This window comes from Phyllostomus hastatus, unplaced genomic scaffold (genome assembly GCF_019186645.2).
Source record: "Phyllostomus hastatus isolate PE091 unplaced genomic scaffold, TTU_PhHast_1.1 phas_scaffold_21, whole genome shotgun sequence".
Lineage (NCBI taxonomy): Eukaryota > Metazoa > Chordata > Mammalia > Chiroptera > Phyllostomidae > Phyllostomus > Phyllostomus hastatus.
The window spans coordinates 11323229-11341293 of NW_025334017.1; the positions used below are offsets into that span (position 1 = coordinate 11323229).

General features: G+C 34.8%; 1 protein-coding gene across 7 annotated transcripts in view; it reads left to right on the forward strand.

Annotated features, from left to right (window-relative positions):
• The window catches only part of LOC123833270 (serine/threonine-protein kinase Sgk3), a 118135-nt gene extending 100451 nt beyond the window's left edge, over positions 1–17684 (forward strand). For 6 of the 7 annotated variants that reach the window (XM_045861390.1, XM_045861388.1, XM_045861394.1 and 3 more), the window contains 8 exons: positions 88–219; positions 3859–3971; positions 4070–4106; positions 4706–4792; positions 6820–6915; positions 8743–8898; positions 13279–13368; positions 16706–17684. In XM_045861390.1, coding sequence (XP_045717346.1) covers positions 88–219; positions 3859–3971; positions 4070–4106; positions 4706–4792; positions 6820–6915; positions 8743–8898; positions 13279–13368; positions 16706–16876 — 882 coding nt within the window. In that variant the 3' untranslated portion in view covers positions 16877–17684. The remainder of the gene's footprint in view (positions 1–87; positions 220–3858; positions 3972–4069; positions 4107–4705; positions 4793–6819; positions 6916–8742; positions 8899–13278; positions 13369–16705) is intronic. The other variant, XM_045861395.1, reaches the window with a different exon arrangement.
• Positions 17685–18065: the final 381 nt, after the last annotated feature.

The following is an 18065-nucleotide window of genomic DNA, read 5'->3' on the forward strand; positions in this document are numbered from 1 at the left end:
TGTTTCTCCTAAGCTCCTTTTCTCAATTAACAGAATTGTTTTGTGGTGTATAATACAAGTTGATCCTTTACCCTTTTTTTTTTACAGCAAAAACATATCATGGCTGAACGTAATGTGCTCTTGAAAAATGTGAAACATCCATTTTTGGTTGGATTACATTATTCTTTCCAAACAACTGAAAAGCTTTATTTTGTTCTGGATTTTGTTAATGGAGGGGAGGTGAGTTTTATATTTAACTTTATAAAATTGACACTGTTTAGAAAAAATGGAATAAAGTCAGAGTTTTTCTTTTCTTATACATTTTTGGAAGGAGAGTCCCAGGTTCAGCATCAACAGCTATTTGTTGAGTAGCAACACTATTTAAGGTGCTTGCTAATAAGCACAATGCAAGATGTGAAATGTGTAACACAAAGGTCATCTTAAATCAGCTATGGTGTTGGTGGGAAGGTTTATAAAGAACCTTCGTATGAAGCTACAGACTTCATGGGTAGTTTTGTCACTTTGCTATATAGCAAGAATAATTTACTACAACATGATTTGTAATTTAGATAATTATCATTTCATAATTTTCTAAAATGCATAAATTATTAGCCAGATGAGATGATTTTCTAATAAAGGGTTCTGTGGTGAAGTCAGTTTTGAAAATGTTTCATGTTATATCCCATTGGCAATTAATGATGTGTTTCTTGGTGATTCACAATACGTTTCAGCATGTTAAAGTCTTTGAGCAGTTTGACTTTAAAGAATGCCAGGATTTCTTTAAATTTTTTTTTTACTACATAGTCCTCTTTCTTTGTTTGAACCAAATTTGTTAATAATATTCCCCAAAACTGTGAATCCAAAGGATCTTGAAATACATTTTGGAAAATGCCATTATGATAATAATTACAGTTGTAGTTATTGCAGTTAACATGTATTGAATATATACTTACAGGCCCAGCACTCTGGCTGTTTGTGTGTATCATTCTGTCTTCACAACAGTTTTATTATATAAAACAAACTGAGCCCAGAGAAGTTAGGTAACTTGTTCAAGTCATATGGTTAGTAAGTACTGGAGCCAGGAATTGAAGTCAGGCAATCTGATTCTGGGACCCAGGCAGCTGACCATCCCTTGTTCCTTCCTCTGCTTCTCAATTCTCACAACTCTAATTGTTCAACCTCTGACCTGTGAATGTCTCTAAAAATATTTTAACTGACAGGTATTTTCATATCTTTACAAAGGGATCTTCCATCCCCTAGTCCCAAAGCAGAGAGAGAAGAAAAGCATTTTTCAATCTTACTATAGTACACCTAACTGCAGAATAAAGGAACTAGAAGGAAAACTAATTTCTATTCTGCAAACATGAAAGGTGATCAGACACACCTAGATCATTTGGGGGGAAAGATCATAAAAAAATTATTATTCAACCCCCTGCATCTATAACAAAAATGCCTTGTAACTACTCAGTGTGGCAGTAATCCCCCAGGCACCCTGGTTCAAAGAGAGAAGTGATCGCACATTATTCCCACCTAGAAAGTTGTCATTTTATTTTGTGTGTGTGTGAGTGCTGACATATAATGAGAATTTATTGAAGGCCTGGTACTTTGTAATTATTTCACATGCATTATTTTAATTCATCATCACAGTTCTTTGAGATAAACACTCTTCTACCCATATTGTAGATAAGGAAATTAAGGCTCAGAAAGGCTAGGTAATTTTCTCAATGTCACAGTGTTCTAGTAAGTGTTAGGCCCAGGATTAACCAAGATGTGAGTACCACTCTGTGTCTTTGAAATGTCATGCAAGGCATCTCAGTTTCCCTGCTTTGTCTGTGGTTTCTTAGTGCTGCTTTAAGACTTTGCTTCTGAGTTCTTTTTACACAGTGACCTGCTCATTAACTGAGTAACAAAGGAGGAAAGAGGTGGGATTGTTTTCTAAAAGATACGCCTGGCTGAGATAAAGGGAGGGAAAGAAATAGAATGTTGGGGTGGATGGAGGAGCAGTTGAATGGGGCACTAAGTAGAAGAGGAATAAAGACAAGGAGAAAGATAGAGGTGAAAGGAATATAATTTAATTATGTGTTTCCTATTATTATTACTGTTATTTCCTCCCAATATACATACTGACATTTTAACCTTGACATGTGATATTTATTATTGTATACCATTTTGGAGCTAGGTGAAATATAAACAAGTTTTATGACACTGGGCATATAAACAAGCCCTTCTGAGCCTCAGCTTCCGTATTCATTTCTTACCTCAAAGTAGTCAGGTGGATTAAGTAATATGAACATACAAAGTCCTTAGCATAGTGCTTTTGAGTTAGTAGGCAGTCATTGTTAGCTATTATTAGTGAATGGTCAGATTTTCATAAGGGGTAATTTTCATTAGTATTATATTGAAGAGATGTGATCAGGAGATTGTTAAATATAATATTATAGTGGTATATGTTACAGCTAATAAAAACAGTGGTAGGAATAAAAAGGAGGAGATATTTCAGAAATAATTAAAAGATTAAAAACTGAAGAATTTATTCCTGGGTTAGATGCAGGGGCTAAGAGTAAAGGAGCAGTGTGAACAAATCCCAGGTCAGCCCCCGTTTACCTACTCTGTCAGGATCTGGTGTAACAGATTTTTACCCTCACCCTTCAGGGGAGGTTAAGAAAAAAGTTTTGAAAAATCATTGAAAGCCAGAGAAGCTAAATAAATTGCATGCACAAAGGGAAGAGCCCAAATTTGATCTGCTGTAAAATCTGACTTGTTCCCCTGTATCTTGTTGCCTCCCATGACTTAAAGGGCTGAACACAAAGTGATATCATTAAAGAGGAGACACGGCAACAGCAATGGTTTGTAAGAAAAGAAAAGCTGAATTTCGAAAGTTGGCTTATGAACTATTCCAAAAAGTGTATCAGGACTTTGCAGTGAGCAGAGGTCTGGGCTGGAGATGTCCATGTGAAAGACATCAACATAGAGGTGGTGATTAAAGTCTTTGGAATGGATTAGGTTATCTGGACAGGGTATACATAGAAAGAGTAACGGAGAAATCCAGTGTAGAAACCTTGTTAATCCCTACTGCATAAGGAGCCAGAAAGGAGAGGAAATGGAATTCCAACGGTAGAAGGAGGTCTAGGGAGAGATCATTGTCTTTGATGCCAAGAAACTTAAGTAGGTCAAGCAAACTTTGCCCAGGCAGGTAACCTAATGAATAAAGGATGGATAAGTTATAAGAAATAAATTCAGAATTAGGAAGTATAAGAAATGAACTGAAGAGTCCAGCTGCCACATAACTCTAGCCATTTGCTACCACATTGGAATTTATACTCCATGGTACAGAGCTCACCACTCCCCACCTTTTTTTTTTCCAGAAGAAACCAAGCTATTAATTTTTACCAAAAACTTTTTCTAGTTTTTATGTTACCAATTAATTAAATATTTCTAAAAATGGTACTTAACTCAAACAAATTGTATCTGTGGGTTATATTTGGTTGGCCAGCCACTAATGGTGTGTGATGTTTTTCCAAAGGAAAGAACAGTGAAAATAGGTCCAGTAAGATATTGTAACTACATAGCAATGTCAAGATCACTGGTGTGTACTGATGATCTTATCCAGAGAGGTTGCTTGGAGTGGTGAAGACATAGACACACTGAGGACTGAGGGGTGGATGGGAGATGAATAGATTAGCAAGGGTTAGAAAGATATCTGGTTGAAGAGAGACAGTGATTGCTAGGTTGGGGACGCAGGCAAGGGAGAGTCACAGTTCTGTGCTTTGGTGCATTTTTATCTCACGTTCAAAGTAACAATCCTGTTTTCATATTTATAGAATCTGTATCACTCTATGTGTTAATTATCTTAATATTCCTTTTTTTTTCATTTTATAGCTGTTTTTTCACTTACAAAGAGAACGGTCCTTTCCTGAACACAGAGCAAGGTTTTATGCTGCTGAAATTGCCAGTGCATTGGGTTACTTGCACTCCATCAAAATTGTGTATAGGTAAGTTTTAAAAATATTATTTGTAAAAATGCCTTTTTATTATTTTATTTCAGCTAATACTCAGGCTTGCTTTTCTTTTTTTTTTTTTAATTTGATAGAGACTTGAAACCAGAAAATATTCTTTTGGATTCAATAGTAAGTATTGTCTTTTAAAAGTCTAGTTGTCAATTTTTGTTGTTGTTATGCTTACTGGAAAAAAGTCATCCTCAAAGGTTCCACAGTGTGTGATTCCATTTTGTGTAACATTCTTGAAATGACAAAACTATAGAGTTAGAGATTGGATTAGTGGTTGTAAGGGCACTAAGTGGAACTGAGGGAATAGGGGAGTGCAAAGATAAAGGGGTACCACCAAGGTTTGCTCCTTTGGGATGATGGACAGTTCTGTCTTGATTGTGGTAGTAGGTTCATGAATCTGCACATCTCTGTTGCATAGAACTACACGTACTTCCACACACAAATGCAGGCCTGTACAAATGCAGGCCTGAGAACTTAATAAGGTTGGCAGTCTGGGTAATAATGTGTACCGATGTCAGTTTCCCAGTTTTGATATCATACTACAGTTGTATAAGATGTCAGTCAGCATTGGGGGAAGCTGGGTGAGCGATACAGGGAACTTGATTTACTGTTTTTGCAGTTTGCCTTTGGGTCTATAATTATTTCTAAATAAAGCGGTTTTTAAAATTGTCAGTTTATGTTCATACATTGTTTTGTCTTACTCCCCCTGTATTTCTCAGGGACATGTTGTCTTAACAGATTTTGGGCTTTGTAAAGAAGGAATTGCTATTTCTGACACCACCACAACATTTTGTGGGACACCAGAGGTAAGAAGTATGTCTCATTTGTCATTCACATAATCACAAATAAAATGAAGAAATGAATCACAAATTGCTTATGCAAAATTTGGTATCAGAAAAGTAGAATAAAAATTATCATTTCAGCTTCCACCAATTGAAAATATCTGATAATCATCCCTTTGAACATTTAAAGTTTATTTATAGTTGGTATTTTTAACTGTAATTGTGAGATATTACCAGATTACCCAACAAAGGTATAAATTATACTTATCTTTAATGTTAAATGCTTACCTTAGATTTTTTAAGCATTTGATTATATTTCTAATGCTTAAAAATAAAATCACAAATCGGTGATAAAAATGTCCTAAAATTGTAGTAATATTTGCACAACTCTAAGTATATTAAAAGCCATTGAGTTGTGTACTTTAAATGGGTGGATTGCATGGTTTGTGACTATCTTAACAAACCTCTTTTAAAAAATAAGTTAAAGCAAATATGGCAAAAGATTGACGTTGCCTATATTTAGGTGGCAGCCTTACTGGTTTCTATTATATTTTATTATTTTTCTGTATAGTTAAATATTTCATAATAAAATTAAGTGTTTATTAACAGAGGAAAGTATGACAGTGGAGATGGGGAAAAACTTCCAAATCAGAATTTATTAACCCAAACATCCCATTCTCTGATCACATTAGCTAGCAGAAAAGTATCACCTTTCTGTTGGAGACAATAATAATAATCCTTACAATTTATGTTAAACACTTTTTATTCCCTCTCACATACACGCACACACATTTAGTTTATTTTAAATTAAAATTTTAATGTAGTTATAGTGATCTTAGGTACCAGGTAGTATTTTATCATTATTGTAGAGTAATGGCAAATATTATTGAAAATGTGTGATAAAATGGCTCACATAAGACTTGTAATGAAAATCATAAACCTAATTAAAAGAACCTTAAACGCTAGCTGGTGTGGCTTAGTGGATTGAGTGCTGGCCTGTGAACCAAAGGGTCACCAGTTTGATTCCCAGTCAGGGCACATGCCTGGGTTGTAGACCAGGTCCCTGGTGGGGAGACATGTGAGAGGCAACCAAATGTTGATGTTTTTTTCCCTCTCTTTCTCCCTCCCTTCACCTCTGTCTAAAAAGAAATAAATAAAATATTTTTTAAAAAGTATCTTAAAATGTATTTTTTAATTTCTAACTCCAGTTCTTATTTATACTTGTAACCATTCTACTTTGGTTTATGTCTGAAGAAACATTTTTTTGTGACTGTATTCATTTCATAGTTAACAAAATCTTTAAGTCCTGTAAGTTTTTAGAAAGGAAACACAATTTGGGTTTTTTGTCATGTAAATCTAAATGTGATCAGAAATTATTAAACCCTTTTAATTTATATTGCCATTTTTTTAGCACAAAACAAGGCTTAAGAACGAATTCTTTCCTTCATATGGGGAGAGAAAAATATTTTTTTTTAAATCTATAATTCAAATTTACCATCTTAATGTATGAAATGGTGACTAGTTTAAGTATTTTACAAGTTAAAATGTCAATAGCTATCTAATAACTTCTCATTTCTAAATAATATGTCAGAGAATGACAACTGTAATTTTCTATGAAGAATGCAATTTATTTTTTTCTTTCATTGAAAAGAAAAAATGAATTATAATTGCCACATTAGGAATTCTTTCTTCAGGAGAAACAATTATTGGTAATTTCCACAGGAATTTTTAAGATAAATTAATCTTCTAAAAGACTCTCCCCCCACATAATATAATACCTACTTTATGACTTTGTACTACAGATTCTACATCTGCTGCCCTCTTCTGTTTGTCCTAACTGCATCTCATTTTCTGGGGGAAGTGTTTGAATAGGTGTATTTTGAAGAATATCCCAGTGGATTTTGAATAACCTCTAATATAAAATGAAAATACCCAATCAATTGAAAATCTAGATATGCTTTTAGTGTGATAGTAACACCTAAAATTTGTTAAGTTTCTCAATTATTTTGTTTTGTTTATTGAGTTGCTCCAATATTTAATCTTTTCTTTAGTATCTAGCGCCTGAAGTAATCAGAAAACAGCCCTATGACAATACAGTAGATTGGTGGTGCCTCGGTGCTGTTCTGTATGAAATGCTGTACGGATTGGTATGTATTTCTACTCTTTCATTATTTTTCCAATATATTTATAATTGACTTACATTTTCACTTTTCTCTTTCTCTTTTAATAGTCTTATGGACACTTAGATAACACTAACAGAGCAGTAGTAATCTGGTGAAAAAACAAACCCAAAACCATGTATGCATAAAAAGAAAAACTTTTCATTCTGCTCCAATTTTTAAATGTAATTTTTCTCTGTCATACTAATTACTACTTCAGGTATTCTCATCCCTCTTGCATTTCCTTCAGAAATGGGCACATAGCGGTAACATTAAAATTATCCACTTTTCATTCAGTTTATCCCAATCATCATTCTGCCTAATTTCAAAAAGACAGAAAGGAAAAAGATTTTTGTGTTTATTAGAAGATAATGCCTTTTGAGTTTTGCCTGGTATTTTGTTTTTATAGGATTTGATTAATACACTGGTGCTCCATTTTTTCCATCACTGGGAACCAACCCTGTCTTCCATTCATCATATATACATGTCTTAAAATTTCATTAAAAAAAGTGATGCTTACTGAGTAATGTTTCCTCAGTTTTTATTAATTAAAGACATTTAAGACCAGCCAGAGCTTCAGATTAACTTGAGTACATTTGTCTTACTACACTGAGCTTTGAGTTAATACGCCAACCAAAAGCAAACAGTTTGGGCATTTAGAGTTGGCTTGCATATCCTAATAGGAATAATATATGCTTTTATTTAGACTTTTTGAAATGTTTAGAATCTTGTCTAGGCTCTCTTTGTGGTCCCATGAGTGCCCAACAGGCTCAAGCTGGGACCCTCCAATCATCCCCAACCATTCCCTCCCTCTCCCCACCAGCCCCGCCATGCTGCCCCTACTAAACTAAATACCACCATCAACTGAGCTGGGGCTTGTTATTTTGTTTTGCTTTTTGGGGTTTTTCCCCCCTCCCTGGAAACTGGGGAGCTCTTTGTGAAATTCAACACAGTAGGTACATTTAGGAGCATTTGTCTCATGTTGCTAACTTTGAATGACAGATTCTCCTGACCTCCAGCACTCTCTTTGCCCTTGACCAAGGTCCACTTGTTAATAGATCTAGTTTCCTGGTGATGCCAGTGACTTAGGACACCTGATAACCACTTTATACCTTACCTTTGTTTAAGTGCTGGGTATTTGCCATCCTGATATTTCTGAATCCTTTAAATTCCTTTTGACAACTTTGAAAGTATAAAATGTTATCATTGTGTATAAAAAGCATTTGATTCAAAAGGGAACATTTGAAAAATATACTTCCGTAATGAGATTTATATTCACTATATTAAAATCAAGCTAGATTCTAAAAAGTAAAAATTAAAGTTTTTCTTCCTGCAGAGTACTCCCAGAATGCTATCACTGCCACAGTACTGAGGAAGGAGCACAAACTTCAGGTCTCCATCTTAGCTGGAAATCTCTGTTTTAATTAGTGTATTCCCAAGAAATTATTTCATATTGGATCTCTATTTCCAAAAATTCTATCATAAGCCTATGATGAGGCTCATGGTTGTCTTCTTTAAAACAGATACGGTTACAAGTTTTATATAATTGACACTTATCCACAAGGTGTTACTGAACAGACAGGCCCTAAATTATTCTGTGAACATGTGTAAGCTCTCTAGTTGGCTGGGTTTTAGAATCCCTTCATATCAGGAGGTGCCCTGCAGATGTGCTCACCCAAAGAGGGCTGTGCCTTTCTGCAGTTGTCCAGACCCAGTTTGCTCCCTGTAGATCAAGGCTAAATCCAACTGTTTTAACCCAAACATTTTGGCATAGTTTGGTTAACACCAACTTTATTTTGCTTTTTATTTTTTCAGCCTCCTTTTTATTGCCGAGATGTTGCTGAAATGTATGACAACATTCTTCACAAGCCCCTAAATCTAAGGCCAGGAGTGAGCCTCACAGCTTGGTCCATTCTGGAAGAACTCCTAGAAAAAGACAGGCAAAATCGGCTTGGTGCCAAAGAAGACTTTGTATGTATATCTTTCCCACTTTATTTAAGCTTATTTATAATTTGAAGACAAAGCCTTGTTTTATGTGTTATGCAATGGGATGAATACAGTTCTCAGGGAAGAGACCAAGAAAATGCGTAACTTGTTGCAACAGTTTTCACCAGTGTTTATTTATGTAGAACTGCACAGAATTTAAGCAGTTGCACAAGCATCTTCTTATTTGATCTCTGCAACAATTTGATCCTCTCCTCTCCACCTCTCACATCCAACTTTCACACTCTATTATTTATTTGATTTTTATTTATCAGCATTTTTTTCTTCTTCTTTCTTTTAAAGAAGTTATGGCATACATTTATTTTTTAAATTTTTTAAAACACTTTTTAAAATTTTACGTGTTGTTCAAGTACAGTTTTCTGTCTTTTACTCCCATCCCAGGCATGCATTTTTTGATTACCTGAACTTCTATGTCTTGGTTTAACAAGAATTTAAGTGCTACGTGACTGCGTGAGGCAATGCATTTTTCCTTGAACATTAAATCACTTTTTTTATGAGAATTTGGAGATACCTCCTTGAGATAATTGTGGAATCTGCAGGTTTTCTTTTAAACAGCAGGGTAAATTGCTAGCATTGTTACCAGTGCTATATTAGTGTGTCAGTATTCATAAACTGTTGAGGAACATGAACTTTTAAGTTCATTTAAATTTCTCAAAAATTCGTGGGAGCTGTTTATCAATCTTGAACTTGAGATGTGAATAAAAAACTTGTCTATTCCTGATTTTCCCCTCCCACACTCCCCATTCAGCAGGTGACTCTGTCAACAGTTCTTTATCTAGCTTGGATTCTGCAGTCTTTTCTTTCAGTCAGTCTTTCTAATACTTCACACCTCCTTGCACCCATCCTTTTATTGAATTTAGAAATCATAATCATGGATGAATCAAACTGTCATCTCTGAGCTGCTGTACATTGCTGAAGAAGTTCCACAGCTCAGCTAAAAACGGTTCCTGGACCCACTTCCAGTGCGTTTGTGTGTCTGTGTGTCTACACTAACTAGCAATCTTTGGACACACCAGTAAAATGATAGTTTTTAATTAAGTGTTTATATGAGATGTTTATAGCCACTCAAGAGGCCTTTTTGGTCCTTTGGGGAGGAGTCACGGAGGAGGAGATGTCTATGATTCTAGCAGAAATTAATACATAAACAGATTGCAGTGTTTAAAAAGAATCAAATAGAAGGAAATACTTTATGAAGTGAAACTTGTCACACAAATTAAAACTAAATACAATGGTGGGAAACTTGGTAAATATACCTCAGTTAAATTTTTTTACTTCAAAGCATTTGCCACTGGAAACCAGCATTAACACTAAAGAGGTTCTGGTACCAGTTTCAATGTGTGTATATGTGGAGGTTTTCCCACTCCAACAAGCAGTTCTCAGACACCAGAGTTGATAGTGTGAACTCCGACACTACTCAAAGATAGAAGCAGATTCCACAAGTAAAGGGCTCAGCCCCACCAGACTGCCCTCCGTTTCACATACCAGTTACAAGCGCAGGCTGTTACCCTTGCTTCTGACAGACTGACTATAAACCAGCACTTCCCATGACCCCCTCCTTGGGTTTGATTAATGTGTTGGAACAGCTCAAAAAATTCAAGAAAACCCATTTACTGACTAGATTACCAATTTATTACAAGTGATATAAATCAACAGCCAGGTAAAGAGATGCATAAGGCAAGGCCCCAAACAAAAGAGTTTCTGTCCTCATGGAGCTTAGGGCCTGGTGAGGTGTCACAGTGAAGCATTCTTGTGTGCCAATGTGGAAGCTCTCTGATAAAAGACCAATACAATGTCCTTTTGGCTTTTTATGGAAGCTTCATTACATAGTCATAATTGAACAAGTTATTGGCCTTTGACTATTGATTCAACTTTCAACCTCTTTCCCCTCCCCAAAAGTTTGAAGGGGAGGGTTGGAACTTCAAGATTTAACTTTCTAAGCACTTGATTGGCTCTCTTGTCAACCCCTATCTTTGTGTGGGGTCCAAAAGTTACCTCATTAACTTAAGAAGAGACACCAGTGTCATTCTCATCACTTAAGATATTCCAGAGCTCTGTGCCAGAAACTGGATGTATTTTATATTATAAATCACAATATCACACAGGCATGTTGGAAACGCTGTGAAGTTGTAGTCTTTAATGTCTCTGTGCTTCACCACTGCCTGGTAGTGCTCCTGTCCTTCTGTCTCCAGCTTACTGTCCTGCTTTCTATATTAAATCTTTCAGACCTTCTCTCCAGATTTTCAGATTCCTTTTCTTTCACTTTTAGCAGATGGTTTTGCCTTTCATTTTATAGGGAAAGTAGAATTGGCAGAGCAGAACTAAGCTTCCTGCTACCAAATTTGCAGACCTACATGCACCTTGCTCTGGTCCTTTCCTTCTTCCTATTATAGTGAACAAGATCAGTTTCTGCCTGTGCTGGGTCCCAACCCCTTGTAGGGAATCCTGTGCAAGCTTTTTTTCTGCACAGATAATTGCTCCCTTTTGTTCTAGTTCCTTCCAGTCAATAGTTAAACATTATCAAGTCTCCTGCTTCTTAAAACAAACCAAAAACCCTAGACCCAGTAGAGTTGATACTGCAGAGTAATATTCTTTTTTCCCTTCATAGCCAACTGTGTTGGAACTTTTTGTATGAATTCTTCCTTTCCCAGACTTGTCTCATTTCTCAATTTACCATGAAATAGCTACTACAATTACTGAATACTTTTATTCCTCAGCAGCATTTAAACTTCCAACACTCTTTTGTTCCCTAGGTTCTGCAAGAGCACACACTCATCTTTTACTATCCTTTCTGTATTTCTAGGCCCTGCTCCATAATCTCCAGTGTGAGCACCTCCTCTTCAACCTGACTGTTAAGTGTTGCAGTTCCTTGTGGTTGTCCTGAACCCCTCTTTTCTTCTACCGTGCTGTCTTCCTGAACACTCTCAGTGTTCCCTGTGGCTTTGCCTACTTGTCTTTGTCTCACACATTTTTATCTTCAGTCTAGACCTCTCTTCTGAACTCTGGATTCATATTGCATCTGCCTATTCATCACCACACCTTGGGTTTCTTAAGAATACCTCAAACACAGCATGCTCAAAATTGAACTTGTGCTATCTTCATTCTGTGATCCCCAGGACAGAAATCCGAGAATCATTCTTTTTTATTTTGTTTGTTTTTTACATTTATGTATTTATTGGTATTTTTTAAAGAAAACACATGTAACAATTCAAATAATTTTTCAGAATGCACCTGAAAAATGTAACCTCCTATCCCATATCCCTAGCTCATTCTCCGGAAGTCATCACTATCAATACTTTTTCTATTTTTTAATCCTCTCAGCAAATTCCCATCCCCTTCAGCTGGTTTCTTTTTACACAAATGAGAGCACAATATACTCTGTTCTATACCTGTTTTTATCATTTTTCCTGGAGATCTATCTTTCTATATCAATATTCTCTTATATGACTATAAATTTAATATATTAGGTAATTATTTCTTTACACTGCTTTAAAATATTCTTATTAAATTTATTGGGGTGACATTGGTTAATAAGATTATATAAGATTCAAATATTGTACAGTTCTGTAATGCATCATTTGTGTATTACATTGTGTGCTTACCACCCAAAGTCTAGTCTCCCTTTATCCTCTTCATTCTCCCCCACCCCCTTCCATTTTCTGTGACCATGAGTTTGTTTTGTTTGTTTGTTGCTTTTTGTTTTGTGTCCCACATACCAAATTCTTTTGTCTGGCTAATTTTTACTCATGTTTCAGAATTCTGGTCGGACATCACTTTCTCTAAGGCAACCTTTTAAAGCCACCAAACTAGGATGGTTCCTATTTATACACTTTCATAGCATCTTTTGGGGGGGAGGAGCTGGAATCAGTTCTGTGCCAATTTTGATAGTAGCAACCCAAAGTGAAATATTCTCGGGGAGTAGGGCTCATCATCTTGGCTTTACCTCTGCCTCACAGTGTAAACCTCTCTTGCCTAACTTCTTCTTTGCCTCCCCCGTTCAGATAATAATGATTCTTTGTATTTATGTAGTACTTTCATCTTTTTATACCACTCTTATTTTTATATTCTTCATTTATCCTTAAAATAACACATTAAGTATCTAAGGCAGAAATGTTAACTTCATTTTACTTATGGAAAAACTGTGATAGTGAAGAGGATATGAGTCTTTCGTGCCTGCTTAGTTAGTCCTTCTGCTCTACCATTTTACCACGTGAATAACATAAACATGTATCTGAAAAGAATTATTGAGGGACCAAGTGTTAGTGGTTTGGATTCATAAGATACTTCGGTGAGTACTTAATGTATATTCTTAAGCCTTAGTTAAAAAAAACATATATTTCTTTAATCTAGCTTGAAATTCAGAATCATCCCTTTTTTGAATCACTCAGTTGGACTGACCTTGTACAAAAGAAGATTCCACCACCCTTTAATCCTAATGTGGTAAGTATACGTCCAAATCCTTCCTTCTAAAGCAGTGAAACGTAGAACTATAGTTCATCATAATCTAACCTCAAAGATCTCAAAACCTAACCTGAATGAGATTGAATCAGTATGTAAATATTTGTGAAATATGTTACTCAGGGTTGTCAAGTACAACTGATAAATTCAAGATGACCAGAAAGATTATGGTTATATTAGACTGATAAAAATAACTTCCAGTACAATATTTGTGAAGTGTTTGAGCATGAATAAGAAAGAGATGAGCTCAATAGGTTTTAAAAAAAGATGACAATTAAAGTAACTATCAGATATTATTTTCATACATATAAATCAACAAATATTTTAAATAAACACCAATGCAGTTTTTTCTAGATTAATATAAAACCAGGTACAGGCAAATATTATTAATGGTAATGTAAATTGTTATATTGTTTTTGGAAAATAGTAAGACAGTGTTGTAAAAATGTTTATGTTATGACTTGTTAAATATAGTGGGACTGAGATGCATCATTCCTAAAAATAATTTTTATTGTAAAACTGAAAAGCTGTATCAAAGACCTATTTACAATATTAATGATATGGAAAATTTTGTGAAATAAATATATAACAATAGGGAAATTTTTATTAATCATTAGATCAATAATGATGTTACTGTTCATAGCTTCATATATAAGCATATATACTTTTATGCATTATAGTATGTAACTTATTCCTCAAATAAGCTACCAAGTTACTATGATTACTATTCTTATTATATATACTTATTTTATCATTGGAAATTCAAAGATGTCACATAGCTGGAGTAAAAAGTAGCAGAGCAAGGATTCAAATCTCTGCCTGATTCCAAAATTATCATTCTTTCCATGCTTTTGTATGGTCTATTGCCATTTCATGTTAAGTAAATTACAATAATGATAATAAGTATAAAAATAAGTAGACACTTGGAAAATCCTTATAATGTTAAATGAAAACATGAGAATGACCATTTTTGTGATTTATGATTACAGCAGTAACAATAACATATAAGGACTGGAAAAGAATATAAACCAAGATCAATTTGGGGTTGTAGGATCATAGGTGAATTTGCTTTACTTTCATTTAAAGTTTTTAGGTGTTCCTGTGAAACTCTTGAAATACTTTTTTTTTAGTAAATTAGAGCAGGAAAATATTATTTAGTCTACTGATTTTTCTGTTTCTACTCATATTTTGTGAAAAGTCAGCTTCAGTGCATAGCTCATCTCTAGTATTAATAGGTGTGATATTGTACACCTATAAATGTAATGGTATTTGTAGATTGACTGATTTCATGTAGCTCATCCAGGAGTGACTCCATTAGGTACAGTATCAGTCTTTCTCTCTTTATATCCAGAGTCCTACTGAGTTTAATTATTCTCAAATAGATGTGTCATCAGGCACACTAAAGAGTTAGGGACTCCTCCTGAGCAACACTGGAAATGGAAACAGTGTTGACTTCAGAGTCAGACACCTCCAGCTTTGGATTCCCGCCCTTCTATGACTAATTAATTAAGCTTTTTAAAGCAAGACCCACCACTGAAAAGCCATAAGAGGAAAAATTGGTAAATTTGACCATATACAATTTAGAAATGTCTGCATGAACAAAAAAAGACTACAAAGAACAAACTGAGGAAAATTCCCTTAGTACATAAAGCATTTTTATAAGTCAATGAGAAAAAAAGACCAACAACCAGTAGAAACATGGACAAAAGACACAAACTTATAGTAAAATAAATACAGGTGGCTTTCAAATATATGAAAAAATGTTCAAACTAACTGACAATTGAAGAAATGCAAAATAAAACCCTAACAAGTTACTATTTTTCACCTAAGAAATTAACAAAGATCAAAATGTTAGCTATAGTAGGATAAAGTAGATATTCTCACTCACTGTTCTCAGTACTTACATCCTTTTACTTAACCCTGTGAAATAGTACTGTAATTTTACACATAATCCTGATGAGTGAACTTAAGCACAGAAAAGATGAAGCAACTTGCCCACAGTTTAGTTAAAGCTGCAGAACTAGAGTTTGACCACTTGGAAGACAGAGTCTTTGCCCACTCTTAACATAAGAATTATAGTAGTATCCCTCTCAGTACTAGCCATAAGCCATAAGGGTGTTCTCAAAATATTTATAAAGTCAGGTAACAAAAAACATTTGTCATCCTTTTTTGAGTACCTTGTACATGTCAGGTTCTGGGAATTTTATGTGTTAATGCACCAAATCATCACAACTTTAACAGGTAGGTGTCAGTATTCTTATTTTATAGAAGAGGAGATAAGGTCACAAAGATAGGGTAGTTTGTATAAAGAGTTATAGCTAGCAAATTTAACAGCCAGAATTCAAAACTTAGTCTTATTCCATAACCCATGCTTTCTAGGGTTATATGTAAGAATTTGATGACATTTTATGTATAATTTCTAGTATTCATTTTCCTCTCAGAGGGGGGAATTTCTCAAAGAGAAGGATAGAGCCATTCTGGGTTTCCCTGGTCTCTGCTCTGCTGTTTGTAGACTGCCAGGCTAACTATATCCTTAGCTTATACTATCTTCTCCAAATCCCTCTCCGTTCACCTTGATTAGGCTCAGTGACTTGAACATTTTAAAGCTTCCCTTTCTCTTCGAGTAGAGCAAACTAGAGCTTCAGGGACGGGCTTTAACCATGAGTCGCCTGAATTTGTAAACCAATTTTTATCTGTAAGTACATTGGAAAGGCATAGGCCATTTGCTTGTATCAGATTTGTAAAAGATTAAGAACCATGGCCTTTGAACCTAAGCAGACCATGCTCCATTCCCCAGTTTCCTGGTCCCCTTAGGCCTTTAAAGCTAAGTAAGGTGGTGTCATAGCTGAATGTTTAATGACCTCTGGGGCACAAGAGTTACCTTTCACGGTTTTACTTACAGTCCATTCATTCCTTCATTAGAAGGCTTCATCTACCCAGAATTGAGAAGGTATTTAATGGAAGTTCAAATGCAAAATACTACTGTGGAAATCTACCTTAACCCCTTTTCTAAACTTAGAGGTGATGGGTAGAGAGAAAGGAGGTAGTTGCAGGGACTGAGATGCAAATTAACATGGGTGAGGGCTCTATTAAGCCAGCCTTCGTCACCATTCTGTCTCCTCTCCTCAGCCAACAAGAACCTTACCTGTTAGAAAGACCTCACCTAATAAAAGCAGAAAATGTTTCAAAGCATGATGAAGTAACAATACATCTGAACTTGCCAGGAATAAATATACAAACTCATAAAGGGTTTCTAATGAAGAGCTAAATTAATGAAAAAAGTGAAGATGAATAATAGCATTTTTTTTTTATATTTTAGGCAGGACCAGATGACATTCGGAACTTCGATGCTGCATTTACAGAAGAAACGGTTCCATATTCTGTGTGTGTGTCTTCTGACTATTCTATAGTGAACGCCAGCGTACTGGAGGCTGATGATGCATTCGTTGGTTTCTCTTATGCACCTCCTTCAGAAGACTTATTTTCATGAATATTTTGCCACCGAAAACCCATTGAGCAAATTTCAGCCTATGTACAGATGGAACTGAAACTCCTGTTTGTGTGAATATCTTCAAATATGTATAACTAGTGCCTCATTTTTACATGTAATATTAACAACTATGAAAAATGTATTTTCTGCTGTATGCAAGAGAATAGGGCATTTCAAAGAGCTAAGCTTTGAATTAAAATTTGTATTCTTGTTTATTAAGCTTATTTTTAAACAGAAATTTTAAAAAGCTATTGTTCTTAGCATTAACCTATTTTTAAAGAAAACCTTTTTGCTGATGACTGTTTTTTCCCTCTAAGTTTACACTAACATCTACCCAAGATAGATTTTTCAACAGTCTATTTCAGTTCAGTTAACATATTTTAATGCCTTTATAACTCTACTTTGACCTTTGTCCTCTGAACAGAACTATGCAATTGCTTATGGTTGCTTAAGAAGAAACCATATTTGTCTCTAATAAATCACTGCTTGCCATAATCAGTTCTTGGTGGGATTACAATGTAGGAGCAAAGTTAACACACTGGCTGCTAATTAACACTTTGAATAACTGTTCATTCTACAGATCAAATTACAAAATAACAAAAGGAAATCCTTTGCTTTTGAAATACCAATTTAAATTTGTGAATTATTTTTCCTCTGGAGTAAAAGTAAATGTTTAATAGTTGACATTTTAAATATTCCCAAAGATCTGACGGGTAATAAACTACTGCTGGGGCTTTTTGTAAGGTGGTGCCAAAATGAATGTCTCTGTGTCATGTATTTATATCACAAATACATTCTATTTATGTTCTTTTTTGGTCTTTTGAATGGTTAACATACTGTTAAGCAGGTCTAAATCTTGGTATTTAGTTTTTCAAGTAGCTTTTCAAAGCTGTCTCCCTAATTGCTTGATAAATGAAAAATACTGAGCTTTCTAGAGTATTTACCTAATTGGGAATTAAAAAGTAGAATAGCAAATGCTAGATCAATATAAATGTATACAGTTTCGCTACAGTGTAACAGAAGTTAAAAATAATTCAGACAGACACCTGGCCAGTCCTATGTATATTAGAAAATATACTAATATTGACTGTGAAATCATACTGAAAACCAACTAACTTGTGTACTTGTAAAAGAAAATACCTACAGAAAAACAAAACAAAAAAAGAATGCTTATCTTGGAATTCTGATT